Source organism: Octopus bimaculoides, chromosome 9 (genome assembly GCF_046866305.1).
Source record: "Octopus bimaculoides isolate indiv1 chromosome 9, ASM4686630v1, whole genome shotgun sequence".
Taxonomy (NCBI): Eukaryota; Metazoa; Mollusca; class Cephalopoda; order Octopoda; family Octopodidae; genus Octopus; species Octopus bimaculoides.
Genome location: NC_142936.1, coordinates 91,447,044 through 91,469,409, shown reverse-complemented (window position 1 = coordinate 91,469,409; position 22,366 = coordinate 91,447,044). Strand labels below are relative to the sequence as shown.

The 22,366-nt window shown below is 40.0% G+C and overlaps 1 protein-coding gene across 1 annotated transcript; it reads right to left on the bottom strand.

Moving 5' to 3' along the window:
• Nucleotides 1-1,512: 1,512 nt before the first annotated feature.
• Nucleotides 1,513-21,850, bottom strand: LOC106868731 (putative ATP-dependent RNA helicase DDX23). Its single transcript, XM_089358037.1, has 15 exons — nucleotides 21,278-21,850; nucleotides 15,724-15,861; nucleotides 14,282-14,372; nucleotides 12,722-12,860; nucleotides 11,885-11,956; nucleotides 10,941-11,056; nucleotides 10,354-10,530; nucleotides 9,229-9,308; nucleotides 7,886-8,111; nucleotides 6,964-7,109; nucleotides 6,083-6,260; nucleotides 5,117-5,356; nucleotides 4,200-4,460; nucleotides 3,246-3,420; nucleotides 1,513-1,875 (listed from the first exon to the last, which is right to left on the bottom strand). The coding sequence occupies exons 1-15, from the start codon at nucleotides 21,472-21,474 to the stop codon at nucleotides 1,649-1,651; spliced, it is 2,463 nt and encodes an 820-aa protein (XP_089214163.1). The 5' UTR covers nucleotides 21,475-21,850; the 3' UTR covers nucleotides 1,513-1,648.
• Nucleotides 21,851-22,366: the final 516 nt, after the last annotated feature.

Here is a 22,366-nt window from a genome sequence, read left to right as displayed (position 1 = left end):
AAGTGGCTGAGCACTCCACAGACGCGCCGTACCCTTATGTCTGGCTTGTACATGCCAGACATATAGCAAAGACTACATTGTCTGGGGTTTTCTTTTTTTTTATTTTCTTGCTTGCTTAAAGAGTAGAATGTGATTTGAGGGATACTTAGCATCTATTTCTTGCAGAACGAGCGGCTGCTTAGCGGTTCAATCAATTGGCGATTTCCTTAGAGTTATCTTCCGCTAACGGTTTGACATTTTCCAAGTCGAATATTATTGTGAGTTATCTCCCTTGAAACAGGCGATTACACAAGCCAAGCGCAGACGCGCGCGACTATATATCTTTATCCTTCTATTACCTTTCACTTGATCCAGCCGCTGGATTGCGGCCCAGCTTGGGCACCGCCTTGAAGGTTTTAGTCGAACAAATCGACAAGTATTTTTTTTAAACACTGGTACTTACTTTATCAGTCTCTTTTGGCCGACCGCTAAGTTATGGGACACACACAAACCTATGGTTACTATTATATCTTGGCTTACGCTGATGTTCAGGTAATTAGAGACGATGATCTTTTAATGTAAATATCCATGTAATCCATTGGCCATTCTGGGGTTTTATAAAGAAAATTTTTAAAAATTTCACTTGCGTACAAGTTTTACACTATTACATCTTCATCAACGCCTCTTCTCTGAGGGTATGTGTATCCTCGAAGCAAAGTGAAATACATGTGTGATATACGTACCTCTGTATGCTTACATTGTCATAGCACTCCGTCGGTTACGACGATGAGGGTTCCAGTTGATCCGATTAATGGAACAGCCTGCTCGTGAAATTAACGTGCAAGTGGCTGAGCACTCCACAGACACGTGTACTCTTAACGTAGTTCTCGGGGAGATACAGTGTGACACAGAGTGTGACAAGGCTGGCCCCTTTGAAATACAGGCACAACAGAAACAGGAAGAAAGAGGGAGAGAAAGTTGTGGTGAAAGAGTACAGCAGGGTACGCAACCATCCCCTGCCAGAGCCTTGTGGAGCTTTAGGTGTTTTTGCTCAATAAACACTCACAACGCCCGGTCTGGGAATCGAAACCATGATCCTACAACCGCAAGTCCGCTGCCCTAACCACTAAGCCATTGCGCCGCCATATATGCATATATAACCATGGTAGTGTACATACTGTGTTTAATACCAAACTGATGTTTATTGTGTGGGAAATAATGGAAGAACACTGAAAGACAGATGAACAGATTCCTGTATTATGAAAACACACACCACACACGCACACATAGGCAACACTCAAAGATATGTTATCATCACCTTCATATATTTTCACTGATTTAACCATTGACATGTATGTCAGTGTGTGTTTATTTCAAATATGTATGTACATATGTATATATTTTTATGAATATATCAATATATATATATATATATATATATATATATATATATATATATATATATATATGTGTGTGTGTGTATATATATTACATAACTACACACACATATGGTTGTGCTTGTGGAAACATATACATGGGTCCATAGACATACACACATATCCAGAACATCACACAGAGTTCAGTTGATAGACTCATAAACACACAACATCCACACACACACACGCACACGCACAACATCCACACACACGCACACACACACACACACATTTCAGTTGACATAGACAGTCTCGTCTTTCCTCTTTTTGTGTAACATGCTGCCTGGCTTGTGTTGTGATTCAGGGTGGTTGGCCAGTTCTGGAGAACACGTTGACACGGGGCTGCTCATGATTACTTGCTTCAGATCATAGAAGACATTACTGTCATCTTTGGTCAGGAATGAAATTGCAACACCGGTCTTGCCCGCTCGACCCGTTCGGCCAATACGATGAGTATAGTCTAGAAGGAGAGAAAGAGAGAAAGTTTCAGGTCAAATACCATTGTTATTATTATTCAACATCTTCAATCCCCTCATTATCATAATTAATCAATTAACATTTAGCATTATTATATTTATTATATTAATGTTATATTTAGAAGGTGACATGCTGGTAAACCCATCAGACAAGGGGCTGAGGGGTATTTCTTCTGGCACTTTCCACTAAGGTCAACTTTGCCATTCATCCTTTCAGTGTTGATGAAATAAAGGACCATCTTTATGTTCTGAGTTCAAATTCTGCCAAGGTCTACTTTGCCTTTCATCCTCTCAGGATCGATAAATTAAGTACAGGTGAAACACTGGGGTCATTGTAATCAACTAGTCCCCTCCCCACAAATTTCAGGCCTTGTGCCTTCAGTAGAAAGGATTATTATTATTATTATTATTATTGAGTGAGAGAGCAGTGCATGCCATCAAAGTGATACTGGGGTACAAATATACGAAGCCCAATATACCCATCATGACTACTCGTCTGATAAGGGTACACCAGGCACATGCATCACAACCATATGTGCGCGACATGGTGATCTTATATCAAGATCAACAGTTCATGACCTCGCAGGTGGGGCCCAGTTAGAATTTTCTTCGAGTTGAGTGGACCATCTCGCTCAAAAGAGTCCTGGATAAGGTTTGTTTGAGGATGTTGAACGAAACACCAATGTTTCCAGAGATGAATTATCCAAACTCCAAAGAATTCCTCTCAACACATGGCTATCATGCTCCCCAACTACTTCTTCTCATGATCAGAGATGCACATATCATCAGCCACCAAGGGACATGCTCAACTGGTTATGATCAAACAACTGACAAGCAAATCTGTGGTATTGAGCAGAATATTTGCCGTAGCTCATCTTTTGCACAAAGACAAAACAATGTACATGATAACACTTGCTTTTTTTCTTGTCTTCGTATAAAAGATGGGTTACATCAGCAGGCTCGTTAGCATGCCAGGTAAAATGCTTAACACCATTTTGTCCATCTTAACAATCTGAGGTGAAATTCTGTTCAGGTTGAATTTGCCTTTCAAATTCTTGGGTTCTATAAAATTAGTACCAGTTGAATACTGGGGGGTCAATGTAGTTGATTTACCCTCTCCCCTGAAGTTGCTGGCCTTGTGCCAAAATTTGAAATCTTTATCTGTTTGAATTAAAATCACACAAAGGCATGGAGAAGAAAAGAAAGCAGAAGAGGAAGAAGGAAAAAAGAGAAATTCCGTTCAAAAAACAACAGACAAGGCGCAGATGGAAGCAGGGGTGAAAGGAGAAGAAAAATAAGCCATTTAATGAAGACAAACAAACAAACAAACAGCACAATCCAAAATATGCCATACCTTCAATATTTTTCGCCATGTCATAATTAATGACCAACGATACATCTTTGATATCAATACCACGCCCGGCAACATCAGTAGCAACCAAAATGTCTTTGGCACCACCTTTCAAACTGGCCAGGGCAAACTCTCTCTGTTCTTGACCTTTTCCACCGTGAAGTGTTGTAGCATTGTACTGGTGAATGGAGAAAATAGAAAAGAAACAAGTTTATGGGGGGACGCCATTACATATATAGATTCTTGTAAAGCAGAAAATGTTTGTGGATTCATAGACCGTGGGGACGGCTTACTTTGGTATTGTTTAGTTTTCTTCATCGGTAACCTAATCAAATCTGGACGATGCTTAGATATTGGTGTCTAGTTTTGGGAGGTTCTGTGGCATATATTCATCATTATGTATATGTGTGTGTATATCTATACATATTTTATATATATGCATATGTATCATTGTCATCATCATCGGTTAATGTCCTGCTTCCATGCTGGCATGAGCTGTTGTGAATATATGCATAGCATATATATGAAAATATATATATATATATATATATATATATATATATATATATATTTTCAAGCGTGGGTTGATGCCAGTGCCACCTGACTGGCTCCCCGTGCTGGTGGCATGTATAAAGCACTCACTACACTCTTGGAGTGGTTGGCCTTATGAAGGACATCCAACTGTAGAAACCTTGCCAGATTGGATTCGAGCCTGGTGCAGCCTACTGGCTTTTTCAGACCTCAGTCAAACCGTCCAACCCATGCCAGCATGGAAAGCGGATGTTAAACAATTATGATGATGATGATGATATATATATAAGATAAATATATATCAAACTAAATTGTAAGACACTCAACATATGTTCATGCGCATGTGTGTGCACATGCACACAAGCATGCGTTTACATAGGTGTGTGTGTGTGTGTGAAATAAAATAACATTAAACCAGAAACTCACATTCATTTTCTCCAGGGATTTGGCCAGAACGTCTGCCCCCTTCTTTTGGTTAACGAAGATGATTATTGGGGGTTCAGTGCCAGCCTCCAGTATACTCAGAAGCTTCTTACGTTTCTCATTTTCAGACACCATATACGTGATTTGTTCCACGCGCTCTGTTGGTTTGCCAGCAGAGCCAATGTACACAACAGCTGGCCGCCGAAGATAGGTCCTTGCCAGTCGTTCTACAGCAGGGGGCATGGTGGCTGTGAACATGACAGTCTGCAAAGGAAGGAAGGAAGGAAGGAAAGGAAGCAAGAATGAAAGGTGAGAGAAATGTTTTCAAAGACTGACAGACAGATAGATAGACTGACAGACAGACACACAGACAGACAGACTGACAGACAGACAGACTAACAGACAGACAGACTGACAGACAGACAGACTAACAGACAGACAGATAGACTGACAGACAGATAGACACACAGACAGACTGACTGACAGACAGACAGACTAACAGACAGACAGATAGACTGACAGACAGACAGACTGACAGAGAGACAGACTGACAGAAAGACAGACAGAGAGACTGACAGACAGATAGACACACAGACAGACTGACTGACAGACAGACAGACTAACAGACAGACAGATAGACTGACAGACAGACAGACTGACAGAGAGACAGACTGACAGAAAGACAGATAGATAGACTGACAGACAGACACACAGATAGATAGACTGACAGACAGACAGACACACAGACAGACAGACTGACAGACAGACAGACTAACAGACAGACAGATAGACTGACAGATAGATAGACACACAAACAGACTGACTAACAGACAGACAGACTAACAGACAGACAGATAGACTGACAGACAGACAGACTGACAGAGAGACAGACTGACAGAAAGACAGACAGAGAGACTGACCTGGCGATATTTCTTCTTGGAGTTGAAGTTCTGTAACATCTTGGTATCATCTTCCGCCTCCTCGGTGTCTGGTTTCTGGTTACTGACAGGTAAAAACTCCAGAATCTTCTGCACTTCTGGCTCAAAGCCCATGTCAATCATTCTGTCGGCCTCGTCCATCACCACATACGTACACTGGTTCAATACAAGGTACCTGTTCTCCAGGACATCAATCAGACGACCAGGTGTGGCAATAACTACCTTCATTGCAATGAAAAAGAAACAAAAAAAAACAACACCATTAATAACTAATCTTCTTAGAAGGGAGGTCAAAAGTCAGATTTTGTCCCTAATTAACTCTGATCAAAGACATTCCAGTTATGACCATCCTGTCTTTTAGAGGCACCTATGTTTACACTATCTAAAACAATTACCACATGAGCACTGGGGTTGATGTAATTTTATATATTCTACCTTTAAGCCAGTAAAATATGATTTTGAGAGAGCATTGACTATTATTTCTAGCAGATTGAGTGAGTGACTGCACAGTGGTTACCTCTCTGGTTTGTTTCCTAAAGAGTCTTTTGATGGGGAAACACAGGTTTGTGAGGAATAAGTTTTTTTTTAAATAGAAATTGGCCCTTTTGTTTTTAACAGTTTTAATTTTTTTACCTAACAATACCCTGAGGAAGGAAGGTGATCGAAGTGTGGAATGCTGCTGTTGTTAACCCCCAAAGTAGCAAAATGGCAAAATTGCTAGTATTTTGGACAAAATGCTCAATGGTATTTCTTCCAGCTCCCAACATACTGAGTTCAAATCCTGCCATGGTCAACTTTGCCTTTCATCCTTTCAGGGCCAATATAACAAAGTACTGGGGTCAATGTAATTAACTTGCTTCCTCCACTCAAAACTGCTGGCTTTGAGCCAAAATTAGAAAGAATTATTATTATTGTTGTTGTTAGCAGCAGCAGCAGCAAAGAACTTACTTCACAGCCTTGTCGTAACTTGAAACCTTGCTCCTCTCGAGATATACCTCCAATGACAGCAACTGTACGAATTCCTAAGGCAGTTCCAAACTTGATAGTCTCTTCTTCAATCTGTTGTGCCAATTCTCTGGTTGGAGCTAAGATAATGGCATATGGTCCCTGGTCGGCATCTTCCATTCTGAAACCAAAAGAGTTTTCCAACATCAGCATTTAACATTCCTGCATTCAACAATGGCTCACTGAACACAAGTTAACAACAGAGATAAAAGTCAACCAAATCTAAAATCTGTTCATTTTACATCCATTTTACTTTTCTTTTTCCATGCTAACATTCAATAAAATTCAACAGAGAAAGTTCTTTTCAAATACAAGTCTTTTACCAAGTTTCAAGAATGGTATCAAAGAAATAATTGCCAGTTCATTATCATTTAATGTCTGCTTTCCATGCTGGCATGGGTTGGACAGTTTGACAGGAGCTAGTCAGATGAAGAGCTGCACCAGACTCCACTTGTCTGTTTTGGCATGGTTTCTATGGCTGGATGTACTTCCTAACACCAACCACTTTACAGTTTCCATCTATCAAACTCACTCATAAGGCTCTGGTGAGCCTGAAGTCACAGTAGAAGACACTTGCTCAATGTGCTACACAGCAGAACTGAACCTGTGACCACTTGGCTGGAGAGCGAACTTCTTAACCACACAACCATAAGTAGAGAAAAAAAAACAGTTATTTTGTTAAATTCTTTTCAAAAGACTTCATCATCTTGAATCAACTGGCTTACATAAATAATGTATTTTTGTTAGAAATAGGGCTAGGAAAGGTTTAAAAAGGGGACATGCATTTGGGCAAAAAGGGAAAAGAAAATTGGGTGACTACCAACCTTTCAATTTTTGGCAAAGACTGAATCCAAACAAGTAAAGGGATAAGGAAAGCTGCTGTTTTGCCAGACCCTGTCTCAGCCACACCAATGATGTCCCTGTTTTGTAGACCAATAGGGATGGCTTGTCTTTGAATGGGGGTCGGTTCCTATGAAAGAAAATTGCTTGTTTTTTAAATGCTAGTTAGAAGGGAAATACAACTTAAAAGAGAAACCTACATAACAAACACTACAATATACATTTGTGGACAAAAGTAAATGGCACACATGGGAATGGGGGTGCCATACACTTTTCAAAGACTGAGGATGGGGGTACCGCCACCGTTGTTGTTGTTGTTGCTGCTCTTCTTCTTCTTCTTCTTCTTGTTTTTATTATTATTATTATTATTATTATTATTATTATTATTTTCTTTTTTCTTTCAGGTCACTGCCTGGATTCGAACTCGGAATCTTGGGGTTAGTAGCCCACGCTCTTAACCACTATGCCATAATAATAATATCGAAAAATACCTTAGGAATGAGAACCCAGGTGTGAAATTTCCCCAGGACACCTGATGAAGGCTGGTGGGTATATAAGCCGAAATGTTGTGCTAACAACAAACAAGATGAGGACAAATATCCATCAAATGTAAAAAACTATCTTTTGTACTTTATAAATCAAATATTATTTTCCTAAATACTCTAACAAAAATCAAAATTATTAATACACACAGTAAATAACTTTTCCAAATTAAATATATTAATAAATCATAACGATATCGAGGGTGTCCCTCTACCATTTGAGATTGGCACCTCTTGATGCAACTGCCTTCATTCATACACATTACATGGCTCAGATATTAAAAAGTTTGAGAACCACTGCTTTACACTCGTATTCCACTGACATGCCCACCCCTCATTAAAAAGGAAAGAAGACAAAACTTACTTTGTAGCCAACACTGTCAATGATATCCAGGATTTCTTTGGCCAATATTGATTCTTGCCAGAATCGAATTGGATGTGGGATCCGACCACCTTTACAAGTGATGTTGTAATCTTCCTTGAATATACGCCAATCACGTTCCTGCATCTGCTGCGAGTCCTTCTCTGACCAATGTCGGTCATCCCACTTCTGTTTGGCCTCTTTCTTTGCTACGTTCTTCAAACGTTTCCTGAATAATCAGATAGGAAATAAGAGCAATGAAACAAGTTGTTCAATAGGTACCAGAATGGATGTATGGTTAAGAACTTGGTAGCTCAACCACATGGTCATGGGTTCGGTCCCACTACATGGCACCTTGGGTAAGTGTGTCTTCGACTACAGTCCCGAACTGACCAAAAAGTGGATTTGGTAGATAGAAACTGAAAGATGCCCATCGTGTGTGTATATATATATATATATATATATATATATATATATATATATATATATATATAGGGTGGCCCAAAAGTAGGTTTACAGTTATCCTGTAGGCACTTTAAATTTCTTTTAAAACGAATGTCTTTTAAAACATTTTGTTACACTTAAATTTCTATCTTACAATTAAGTAAATTGGCATAGAATTATGGTTTCATATCTTTTTATAATTAAGATCTAAACTGTTAATATATGAATGTGAAAGAGATAGTTGAATAACTGTAAACCTACTTTTCAGCCTCTTTCCAAGCGAGGTAATATTTCTCCCCAACCAGACATTTTCTTGCAAAATATTGAAAAATGGATGACACTTCTTGTCTTACAGTGACTCATTTACAACTGCCATGCTATATCACATACGTGTGTGTGCATGCTTATATATGTGTGGGTGTATGTATGTGTCCTCAATATTTAAGATCCGTTTTCTATGCTGGCATGTGTTGGACTGTTTGACAGGTACTGGCAAGTTAGAAGACTGCACCAAGTACTGCTGTCTGCTTTGGCATGGTTTCTAAAGCTGGGTGCCCTTCCTAATGCCAACCACTTTACAGAATGTACCCGGGTGCTTTTTATGTGGCACCAGCATCAGTGAAGTCAATAACTTGCCAGACATGACCTCTCAGCTGAAGTGGGAGTAGTATTGAGAAACAGAAAAAAGAGTCTTGCAGTGGGAATGGAGAGAGAGAGAGAGAGAAGAGAGGGAGAAAGAAAGATGGTGAAGATGTAATAGAGAGTGGGAGAGCATCCACCCGAGTTACAGGGAGGTGTATATTATGCAGTGGACAAAGTATCAAAGAGGGTGGGTTCATAATATATATCTATGTATGTAGACACACATTTTAAGTGTTAAGGAGACTGGGGCAAACACAAACCTTTCTTGTTCCTTCTCCGCTTCTGTACGCCTCCTTTCCAGGAGATCCCCATAAAACTTGGACTGGTCCTTCTTCTGAGCCTAAACATAGCAAAACAGTGAAAACTCATCAGTAAAGAAACACAAAAAGGAAAGAAAAAAAGAAAGACACACATACAGAGACATTGGTCAAGCACATCAACACCTGATCATCATCATCGTTTTAACATCTACTTTTCTATGCTTGCATGAGTCAGACAGAATTTGCTGAGGTAGAATTTTCTACAGGTGAATGTCAACCTTCACCCGTTTCCAAGTAAGGTAATTTCCCCAAAGCCAGATGATGTTTTCACAGAAGACTGAACATCAGCATCACTTGAATGACAGTGATGCTTAACAACTGTCACATGATGCCAACACACACACACACACACACACACACACACACACACACACACACATACATACATGATAGCAGTTCTTCATGTCTTAAAATAAAGAAGGACAGCAAAACCTGCATGCAGAGTTGAGGCTGCAACTAACCGTACCATCCGGTCCCTGTTGTTTGCATCTTGTCTCCATTGCTGCAGGGTTTTCCTTCGTGTCTGCATTTAGTACTTTTTAAAGTGAGAATCAGACCACACAATCTGATCCCACTCTTTAGGCTTAGAGGTCTGGTCGCAAGCGGCTCAGTGAGCTAAGATAGCTGCAGTGACTGACCAGCTGTAGGTTTTACATTGTAGTCACTTTCTCCAGGGCTAGAAAGTTCCACCCAGCCTGAAGTTGCCAGAAGGGTGTCAAAGAGGGCACCAGACTTCCTAAAGGACTTCACTCCTTGATATCCTATCAAGGTTGACTCCCCTAGCCTTTCCCCTGTCCTAAGGCACTCACAAGGCACCGAGGGTTTGTACTTTGAGTTTGTTCCATAACTGGGACCCTGACAGGAGCTACCACTCTGAATCAGAGTGGTCTTGGAAACAAAAGTGACTCAAAACACTTGAACTCCCAAACTGGGTTCCCACTAACAGATGCAGTTTAAAGCACAACATATAAAGGGGTGTGTGGGGGGGGGGGGGGGTGTATTACTGCAAAATAGCCAAATTCAAAAACTAAAAAAACAGAAACCAAAATAAATGAGTGGCAAAACCTTGAGATCAATTCCGGCTACATGGCCCCTGCCAAAGAACTGCACTGCATGCCTGTCCTTGTAGATGGGGTTGTAATCCTGGGACGTGTCATCTCCTGCATCCCAGTCAAACACAAACTTTCTGTCGTTGAGACGTCGAACTCGGCGCCGTTTCTTAATAATTCCAAGGTATCGCTCCTGCAAACACACAACAAATAAAATAAGCAAATGAACTGATAAACATTTAGGGTAAAAAAATCAGAAATCCAAGGAAATTAGAGGAAGATCTATCAGTAATAATTAATCTACAATTCAATTCCCATGAATTAGGAATTCTGGGTATTTTTGCCCTTCAGATCACTGTTGCCAAACCAGGTTCAATACCCAGTCCGGCATGCCTAATCATCAGCACCGAAACATTTGCATTCACTCATTTCATTCCACCTTCTTCCTATGACTGAACTACAAAAAAAAAAAAAAAAAATGTCAATCAAACCCCACCATTCTACAGACTCAAAATGGCATAAAACTGAAGATTCCCCACAATAAGCTGCATCAAGGAATAAATATAAGAAAGATGACTGGGTTTTGTGGGTATTCTGACTCACCTTAATAGCCTCCACTTCTTTCTCTTTGTCCTTCATGTCCAGCAGTTTATTGCGGTCTTCTTCTTCTTTGTCCTTGCGTTCTCGCCGTTTGTTGTCCTTGTCATATTTCTCACGGCCTACAAAGAAAATATTTCAACTTTATGACATCTGATACGCTATGATATTTGATATCTTCATGCTATCCGATATATTATATCTGATACACTATGATATTTGATATCTTCATGATATCCGATATATTACATAAACTCCAGATTAAAATTGACAATGTTAGTTACTAAATCTTTCCAAAATTCATCATCATCATCACCATTTGATGTCTGTTGTCCATGCTGGCATGGGTTGGACAGTGTGACCATGGGTGCTTTTACATGGCACCTCATAGGTGCTTTGCATGGCACCTCACAGACACTTTTACATGATGCCTACATGATGCCACACAGACACTTTTATGTGACACCCACCGGGTGCTTAAAATCAATCAGTACATAATCCAAATACTACACCCATCTCAGTTGAGGGGTCTTGTCTTGCAGGACAATTGGTGGCACAACTAGTGTCAGTGCCACATAAAAAGTGCCAAGTGCACTCTTTGTGAAATGGCTGGTGTTAGAAATGGCATCCAGTCATATAAACAGAGAGTGGAGCTTAGCACAGTCCTCTGGCTGGTCAGCTCCCATACAACCCATACCAGCATGGAAAACAGATGTTAAACTATGATGATGATGATGGTAAACAGTATTTCATTAGGCAGTCAGGAAAGGTTAACTAAGGTTAGAGTACTTAATAGGAAAGAAGCAGCTTCAACATTGCAAATGGGAAAAGTAAACCACACGTGAGCCAATTGCAAAGCTAAATGTAGCAACACTCTGAGTAGTAAAATGACAAGGGGAGGGGGTGAAGGTGGAGAAAGGCAACTTAAAAAAATCATAAAACTCACTCACCATTATCGAGATCTTTTTCTGAAAATACACGGCTAAATGCTGCAGGCAGTTTCCCAAATGACTTTTTGTGACCTGATACAAGAAAAAGAAACAAAATCCTTATGCTTGCCTGAGCTGGCAGAATCAATAATGTCTTCAAATTGCTTTGCAGTATTTCTTCCAATTCTTTTATATTCTAGAAGCAGTTACAATTAATGGTAGAAACAATTATGATTACTGAGTGAGAGAGCAGTGCATGCCATCAAAATGACGCTGGAGTACAAATAAACGAAACCCTATAGAATACCCATCATGACTACCCGTCTGATAAGGGTACACCAGGCACATGCATCACAACCATATGTGTGCGACATGGTGATTTCATATCAAGATAAATAGTGCATGACCTTGCAGGTGGGGGTCCAGTTAAAATTTTCTTCAGGTCAAGTAATCTATCTAACTCAAATAGTCCCTGAATAAGGGTTGTTTAAGGATGTTGAATAAAACACCCATATTTCTAGAGATGAATTATCCAAACCCCAAAGAATTCCCCTCAACACATGGCTATGATGCTCCCCCACTACTTCTGTTCGTGATCAAAGACGCACATAGTGTCAGCCATCAAGGGACATGCTGTAGGTTACAGCTGTGAACTCACTTTATTTGCCGGGTCTTCTCAGTCACAGCATACCTCCAGAGGTCTCGGTCTCTTGCCATTGCCTCTGTGAGGCCCAACATTCAAAGGTCATGCTTGACCACCTCATCCCATGCCTTCCTGGGTCTCCCTCTACCCTGGATTCCTTCAACTGTTTGGGAGAAGAAAAGTTTGGAATATAAAAAAAAAAAATCCTTGATTACCTGAATCACCTCGAGCATGCCTCAAGAATTCTATCTGTTTTTTCTTCTCTTCTTGAATGTTGGCCTTTTGCTGCTTCACCGCTTCTGCTCGTTTCCTCAATGCTTCTGCTGCTCTTGCTTCCTTCGTTAGGAATTTTGGCTAAATCAAAAGAACAGAAAAAAGGCTACAGACTTTTTTCAAACACGCCAGCGTTAATATACAGGCTGTTCAAAAAGGCTCTCCGCAGTAAGTATTTTATTGCAAAATATTTATAAGATGGTAGAAGACTACAAAAGAATATATTAGACTTTACAAGACTTTCAAAAACTTTATAAGAGGTGTTGAAAGTGTCGTCCTTCATTTTCAATATATAAGTTGACTCTTCTACACATGTTTTGAAATACATCTTGGAGAGTCTGATGCATCTTGGAGAGTCTGATGCATCTTGGAGAGTCTGATGCATCTTGGAGAGTCTGATGCATCTTGGAGAGTCTGATGCATCTTGGAGAGTCTGACGCGGTATGGACCGTGTGAAGGTTATGATTGCGTCTTTTAACTCATTAATGGTTTTCAGGCAATTCTTGTACACTGATCCTTTACTTGCTCCCCAGGAAAAAAAAAAAGTCTCGCAGCGTTAATTCAGGTAATCTTGGTGACCAAAGTCCCTTCGAAATAATCCATTCACCGATAAACTCTTGAAAAGTCTCACTGCAGAGAGATTTTTTTGAACACCCTATATTTCCCATATTTGCTCATGCGTAAGTCACACTATTTTATACTTGATTTTAACTGAATAGACCAGGGTACAACTTTTCTACACTAAGATGCCCTTCCTGTCACAAACCCTCACCTGTTTCCAAACAAGGTAATATTTCCTCATGGCCAGACATGTTTACACAGAATATTGGACATGAATGATACTGCTTGTACAGCAGGGAGACTCATTTACAACTGTCATACAATATCAAGGCAAGGAGACACAAACATACACACATTCACACACACAGGGGACACTTGTGCATATATATGCACATATATGCACAAGTGACCCCTGGGAATCTAGATCAATGGACCAAGTTCAATTCTTGGTTGTAGTAATTTTGTTCACTCTTAACCAGAGGTTCTCAAACTTTTTGGGCCATCGCCCCCCCCCCCAACCCCTCATGGCCACATAATACCCTCAGTGCCCCCACCCCTATTTTTATGTATAAATAAACATTTTATATTTTACTAATTTATATATACTATGAATCATTTGATATTTAATATAATATTATACAATTTGTATACAATACTATAATAATATTATAATAAATTCATAGCGTCCCCCAATCCACTACCTTCCTTCCAATGCCTCCTTTTTCTCTGCTGTCCCCTTAGGCACCGGCGCCCACCTGGACCCTCTCAACACCCACCGGGAGTGGGGGAGTGGTAGCACCCACTTAACCTATGCTCTAAAGCCATTGGGAATGTCTTATGTCGATGCTTCCCAATCCCTGAAGAACTCATTTATACAACAGCAACAAGAAAAATATCAACATCAACAATGTCAGACAGGAATTGTCGAAGGTCCACCTTACTTTGCTCAAAGCTTCCTCTTCAGCTTTCTTCTTTGCCAATAACTCCTCCAAAGATAAAGGCACTTTTGCAGGTGCAGTTTTGCCTTTCCTCCTGACAATGGAATGATAGAAACAGTGGATTAGAAACAAGGTATTACTCACAAGATTGTCAAAATTTAACGTGCGCGCGCGCGCGCATCAAATTTCGCTCTGCTCACATTCTACTATCTTAAACCTTTGATATCAACCCACCTATGACTGCTCCTGGATCAATGATGCAAATTTTAGGTTTTAAAATGATTTGAATTGAATACTTTTGTCAAAATTAATTTGTTAATTTGTTAATTTGACCATCTTAATAATGGCAAAAGTTATTTTACAAACTTTTCGTTAATATCAAAATTAAGAGAATCAAAGTTAGTGTATTTTAATAACAAAATGGTTTTAAAAGGGGTAAAGAACACATTGGGTAGGTCAGTCCTAGGTGTACCAGGTAGGCACAGGCATGGCTGTGATAAGAAGTTTGCTTCTCAACTACATGGTTCTGGGTTCAGTCCTACTCTGTGGCACCTTGAGTATCTTCTGCTATAGCCTCAGAGTAACCAAAGCCTTGTGAGTGGATTTTGTAGATGGAAACTGAAAAATAGCTTGTCATGTGTGTTTGTGTGCGCGCATGCATGTGTGTGTGTGTGTGTGTGTGTGTGTATTTGGCCCTCCCCTCCACCAGTACTTGACAATTTATGTTGGTTTGTTTACTGGGGTCAATTTGTTTAACTAAACTTTTCACAACAGTGGCTCAACATGGCTGCAGTCTAACGATTGAAACAAAAGATCCTAGATATCTAAAATACAGAAATAAGACAACATGATCATGACTAAAACATCTTTGATCATAGATCTACTCCACAAGCGCCAACCTGGGGTTAAATAACAATAACGAAAACAACTAAAAGGAAGAAAACATTCAATGTTTATTTGACCTGCAAGAAATATCAGCCAAATCACCCTCAAGTCAAACTCCAATTCCTTTAAAAAAAAAAATCCTGGACATACCATATTCGATGACACATAAGACACATTTTTTTCAATAAAAAAATATCATCCTGGGGCCTACATGTGAAGTTACTCAAAATATTAGATGCTTTCATCATCATTTATCATTTGTTTTCCCTATTGACATGGGTTGGATGGTCTGACGAGCTGGCAAGTGTAGGGGCCACACCAGGTCTTGGCATGGTTTCAACAACTCAATGCCCTTCCTAATGCCAACCACCTTAGAGAGTGCTTTAATGCACTAAAAACATTCTTTATCTTGATTATACACTGCTGAAATTGGAAGTATGCATCTAATATGACTGCACCTAATATGAGCAAGCATCTTTTATGCCATCAAATATATCCTGAAAAAAAATAGAGAATGGTTAAAAGACCACCACCCAACAACAAGACAGGCAGCAACTTACTCTTCTTTGATTTTATCTTTACTCTTGTGGATCTGCTCTTTGTGCCGCTTTGCCTTCGGCCGTTCTCTGCTTCGGCTGCGATGTCGTTCCTTGCTGCGACTTCTGTTTCGACGCCTTTCACGATTGCGACTGTCCTGCCTGCAAATAACAACGGCTCAGACATCAGATGTCTCCCCACCGATCATACACAAAGAAACAGGAAGTTTTTACACATACACATATATATATTATATATATATATATATATGTGATATATATATATATATATATATATATATATATATATATATATATATATATATATATATATATATATATATATATATATATATTGATGATGATGATATAATATATATTATATACATATAGTAAAAAGAAAATGGAGGGGAATATGTGGTACTCATCAACTTGCAGACATTGTATTATGTCAATTTACCTGTTTATTTTTCAACTAAGAGGACAATAAATACAATATACAAACACATATGACATATCAGTAATTAAAAATTAAAAAGGACATCTAGTGACCGAAGAAGGGACAATGTCTTACAGCTGTTTCAGCCTAGAAGTGACATGCCTCAATATTGGATAGATATTATCCCTTAGTGGGTTGGATTCACAACCCCTAACTTTCTTGGAGTATATTATATACATACATACATATATATATATATACTTTATTTAAAAGCAGCAGAAATATATATATATATATATGTGTGTGTGTGTGTGTGTATATATATATATGACCGAGACCTTTGGAAATGTGCTGTGCGTGAGAAGACCCGGCAAGCCAAGTAAGATCGTTGCCAGTGCCCCTGGACTGGTTCTTGTGCGGGTGGCACATGAGATGCACCATTTTGAGCGTGGCCGTTGCCAGTACCGCCTGACTGGCTCCCGTAGGATTTTCGAGCGAGATCGTTGCCAGTGCCCCTGGACTGGCTTGTGTGGGTGGCACATAAAAGACACCATTTCGAGCGTGGCCGTTTTCGTGCGGGTGACACGTAAAAGCACCCACTACACTCTCTGAGTGGTTGGCGTTAGGAAGGGCATCCAGCTGTAGAAACTCTGCCAAATTAGATTGGAGCCTGGTGTTGCCATCCGGTTTCACCAGTCCTTAGTCAAATCGTCCAACCCATGCTAGCATGGAAAGCGGACGTTAAACGATGATGATGATGATGATATATAATATATATTATATGCATATATATGTATTATATATATATATATATATATATATATATATAAATTGGAGATTTCTGCGGGACAACCTGTTGAAAGCCACCGACCAGATTTGTGGGTGGTGTAAGGTCCCCTCCCAACCCAGAGTAACGTGGTGGTGGAACAAGGAGGTAGACAGGGCTATTAGACAAAAGAAACAAGCTTGGAAGGACTGGAAGAACGGTGGTAGCAGGGAATTGTACCAATGTGCCAGAAGGGAGGCTAGGCGACAGGTTTATTTAGCCAGAGGGGAAGCAGATAAGGAAAGATTTGCCAATGTTCTGCGCCGTGAGGACCAAAGACTCGAGGTATTTCGGGTTGCAAGACAGTGTAGGAGAGAGAATAGTGATGTTGTAGGAGAGAAATGTGTTCGCATGGATGATGGTACGCTCGCATTAAATGAGGATGCAAAGAAAGAGGTCTGGAGATGCCACTACGATAGATTGCTTAATAAAGAGAATGAATGGGAGAAAGAGAGCCTGCCTTATGTCGACCCAATAGAGGGACCAGCTATCCGAGTTGATAGTACCAGGGTAGATAAAGCAATTAAGAGTATGAAGACTGGGAAAGCCCCCGGCCCATCAGGAATCACTGCAGAGATGCTCAAAATATCTGGCAGTGTTGGCTATAGCCTAGTCACCCGTATTACGAACCAGGTGATACACGAAGGAGTCATACCCTATGACTGGTGTAGCAGCATCATAGTCAACTGCTACAAAGGTAAAGGGGACGCTTTAGATACAAATAATTACAGAGGCATCAAGCTGTTAGATCAGGTTATGAAAGTTACAGAGAGGGTCATAGCCCAACTAATTAGGGAGCGAATCAATTTAGATGAGATGCAGTTTGGGTTCGTGCCAGGTAAAAGCACTACTGATGCCTTATTTCTAGTGAGACAGTTGCAAGAGAAATACCTAGCCAAGGATAAACCTCTGTACCTGGCTTTCGTTGACATGGAGAAAGCCTTTGACAGGGTCCCCCGATCCCTTATCTGGTGGTCAATGAGGAAACTTGGGATAGAAGAATGGCTAGTGAGAGCTGTGCGAGCCATGTACAGAGATGCGGCCAGTAAGGTGAGGGTTGGAAATGAGTACAGCAATGAATTCCGGGTAGAGGTAGGGGTCCACCAAGGTTCCGTCCTCAGCCCCCTATTATTTACCATAGTCCTCCAGGCAATCACAGAGGAGTTCAAGACAGGTTGCCCCTGGGAGCTCCTCTATGCTGATGACCTTGCCCTAATTGCGGAGTCACTATCAGAACTAGAGGAGAAGTTTCAGGTGTGGAAGCAAGGTCTAGAATTGAAGGGCCTTAGAGTCAACCTAGCTAAAACCAAAATCCTAATAAGTAGGAAGGTAGATAAAACACAAACCCCTTCAGGTAGATGGCCCTGCTCAGTATGTAGAAAAGGAGTAGGTAGTAACTCTATAAGATGTACCCGGTGCAAGCTATGGACACATAAGAGGTGCAGCAACATCAAAGGCAGGTTAACTAGCAAGTTAGTTTTTGTTTGTGGCAGATGTTCAGGTGCAATAAAGACTGCAAACAAACAGGAAACAACTTCTATCTCATTCCAGGGTGAAAAACTAGAGGTAGTCGATAGCTTCCGCTATCTGGGCGACCAAGTTAGTAGTGGGGGTGGGTGCGCTGAAAGTGTAGCTGCTAGAATAAGAATAGCCTGGGCAAAGTTTAGAGAGCTCTTACCCCTGCTGGCGACAAAGGGACTCTCACTCAGAGTAAAAGGCAGACTGTATGACGCATGCGTACGAACAACCATGCTACATGGCAGTGAAACATGGGCTGTAACTGCTGAGGACATACGTAAGCTCGCAAGGAATGAAGCCAGTATGCTCCGTTGGATGTGTAATGTCAATGTGAATACCCGTCAGAGTGTAAGTATCTTGAGAGAAAAGCTGAACATTAGAAGCATCAGTTGTGGCGTGCAAGAGAGACGATTGCGCTGGTATGGACATGTGGTGAGAATGGAGGAGGATAGCTGCGTGAAAAAGTGCCACACCCTAACAGTTGAGGGAACCCGTGGAAGAGGTAGGCCCAGGAAGACCTGGGCTGAGGTGGTGAGGCAAGACCTTCGTACATTGGGCCTCACCGAGGCGATGACTACGGACCGAGACCTTTGGAAATGGGCTGTGCGTGAGAAGACCCGGCAAGCCAAGTAAGATCGTTGCCAGTGCCCCTGGACTGGTTCTTGTGCGGGTGGCACATGAGATGCACCATTTTGAGCGTGGCCGTTGCCAGTACCGCCTGACTGGCTCCTGTAGGATTTTCGAGCGAGATCGTTGCCAGTGCCCCTGGACTGGCTTGTGCGGGTGGCACATAAAAGACACCATTTCGAGCGTGGCCGTTTTCGTGCGGGTGACACGTAAAAGCACCCACTACACTCTCTGAGTGGTTGGCGTTAGGAAGGGCATCCAGCTGTAGAAACTCTGCCAAATCAGACTGGAGCCTGGTGTTGCCATCCGGTTTCACCAGTCCTCAGTCAAATCGTCCAACCCATGCTAGCATGGAAAGCGGACGTTAAACGATGATGATGATGATGATGATATATATAAATCAGATTGGAGCCTGGTGTAGCCTTTGGATTCCACCAGTCCTCAGTCAAATTGTCCAACCCATGCTAGCATGGAAAGCGGACATTAAACGATGATGATGATGATATATACACACACACACACACATATATATATATATATATATATATATATATATAATCATCATCATTTAACATTCACTTTTCTATGCTTTGCATAGGTTAAGCAGAATTTGTTTTGAGAACCAGATGCCCTTCCAGTTACTAAGATTCACCCATTTCCAAACACGGTAATATTTCCCTATGGATGGACATGTTTATTATGGAAGACAGGAAACAATCTTGCTCGCATGATGATGCTCATTTACAACCATCATGTTATGTCTAAATAAGAATACACATACACACTCGCACGCATAGATAGATATAAGATTCTTTACCACATATCCACACACACACACACACACACTGACATTACTTGATACATGTCACCAACAAATGCACTGATATGCATTTCTCATAATTAACTTTAAACTCATTTCTTTCTATGAAGTGAAAAGAGCAAATCCAGGAACGATTAGGTGATGCTAGTTTGGTCATTCTTCCGAGATAATCTTATGATATGGTCACAGGGTTTATTTGCATAGAGAGGTGAAAGAAATGCTCATTAAACTAAATTACAATATCTATTTAGCCTACTACTTTAGTTAATGAATATACACACACACACACACATATATATATATATATATATAGATATACAGGGCAGGGAATCGTCAATTAGTAATAAAATTAATAATTAACAATTTTGCCGGGTAGCTCAGTATGAAAAAAACCTTATCAGTAGAACCATTTATAATCATAAATATATAGGGATTAGCAGAATTCTGCTTCGGAATCAGTAGTTCTTTGGCTGCTATTTCTGAATTCTCAGTATGCTGGAGAAGCAGAATTCTGCTAATCCCTATATATTTATGATTTTATATATATATATATATATATATATATATATATATATATATATATATATATATATTAGGGATAAAAATCAAAAATTACAGGTATATACTCAATTAAAATCAATTTATTAAAAATTTAAATTAAATTAAGTTTCACAGTATTAAATATATATAAACATATAGTTTTAGGGAAAAGAACAATGGTTCTTTTCCCTATTATTGTGCTTTTACTTATTAATTTTTCTATATGTGACAGTGGATTTTCATCGATGAGTTCATGAACCTTGGTTCTTTTCCCTAAAACTATATATATATATATATATTGACACCACAGTTCAAGGAAATATATATATATGAAGACCAGGAACTACAAGCCAATTAGTGCAATCTTAAGACAAACACAATGGTCAGTGGTTCGACGGCTATCACGACTCAAAGGGCCTACTATTAATTTATATATGTTGTGTCTGTATATGTATATCGACCCTTGTGGATTACTTTGCCCAGGCGCCTATAATGCAGTTAAAGGACCCTGAGGTCAATGTTTGTATGCAGTAGCTCGACCTGGTAGAAATAACAACCAAATTCCCTCAAATCAACTTTATCTACCGGCTTCACAAGCGAAGGACGTACTACTCTTAGATATATGATTGTCTGAAAATAAAATACGGGGTAGTCATAATTTGGAACGGCATTGATCACATAGGTCTCTTTTCTTAGAGTTGGCCTGGAGCTAAGTAATAATATAGAGCATGAGGACTCCACGCAGGACGGCAATCATTTATAACTGAGATATCAACAACGTATCATAACAGCTCCGTAACTCACTCACCTGTCTCTACTTCGTGATCGATGTTTGGATTTTTCTTTGCTATGATGCCGTCTTTCGTGATCTTTCGACTTCGATCGCTCTAGTTTCGGAGACTTGGAAACCGCGGCAGTCGTTTTGTCTTTCTTGCGATCGAAACCCAGATCCTCTTTGTCAGAAGAGTTGACATGCTTTTCTACCCTTTTGTCGTGATCATCCATTCTGCTGACGTGAAATGGAATAATACTTGGCGTGAATCAGGACCGAAGTTAACTTACCCAGAGTGACATAAAAACAGTGTGAATATATATATAGGGAGAGAGAGATAGGGGCCTTATGTTTCTGGTAAATAAAATGTATTGAGAAAGAGAAATATTTCCGTCTGATAAAAAATATGGAGTGAAACTGATTGATAAATGGAAATTAGAGAGGAGACATATAAATTACGGATGGAATCCTATGAATAAAGTACGGCTAAGATATGCAGTCAAACTGAATTGTCAGCCAAATTATGAGTGTTTTGTTGTGGAAATAAATTGAAAAACATTCAAAGAAATGGAATTAGCTGCCATCTTGGCGACTAGTCACGTGACATAAGTTATAGAGAGAAAAATGGGAGGGAAATTGAAAAAGAGTTACACAATGTAAGGGAGAGAATTTAGTTGTTACCCTTGTTTAACCCCAGGTCGATCCTTAATTGGGTCGACGTCTGAAAGAAAAAAAGAATAGTTTCGTTTTAGCTAGTATTGGCTTGTTTGGCGGTTGCAGAAGAATATCTGTTTATGATGCAATGCTGCAGCCAGTTTGTTTGTCCTATGTTTCTGATGTATTTAAGAATTTTTTCGGTGTTATTGTTATTTAGAATGGAAAGGTGTGATTCCATCAGATTGTTTATAGTTTTCGTTCTAACCATGTGTTGTTACGTTGTTGTTCTTTAAAATAAAAAGGTGTGCTTAGAGGGAGATCTGGTGGTAGCTTTCAAATTGGTCGAGCGACCGCATAGAGTCCCCTTTCTTTTTTGTTTTTCTTAACTCAAATATAAGAATAATTAACAATAAGCATTGCCTGACGACCTTCGCTCTTTCACGTCGTACCAGAGAGATGAACGTATCT

Excerpts from the sequence above, each read along its gene's own strand:
- LOC106868731 (XM_089358037.1), bottom strand. The coding sequence starts at position 21,474 with ATGGATGATCACGACAAAAGGGTAGAAAAGCATGTCAACTCTTCTGAC. Across the intron at positions 12,861-14,281 it reads AAGAGGAAGCTTTGAGCAAA|CCAAAATTCCTAACGAAGGA; the intron begins GTAAGGTGGACC and ends CTTTTGATTTAG. Across the intron at positions 9,309-10,353 it reads TAGCCGGAATTGATCTCAAG|GCTCAGAAGAAGGACCAGTC; the intron begins GTTTTGCCACTC and ends TGCTATGTTTAG.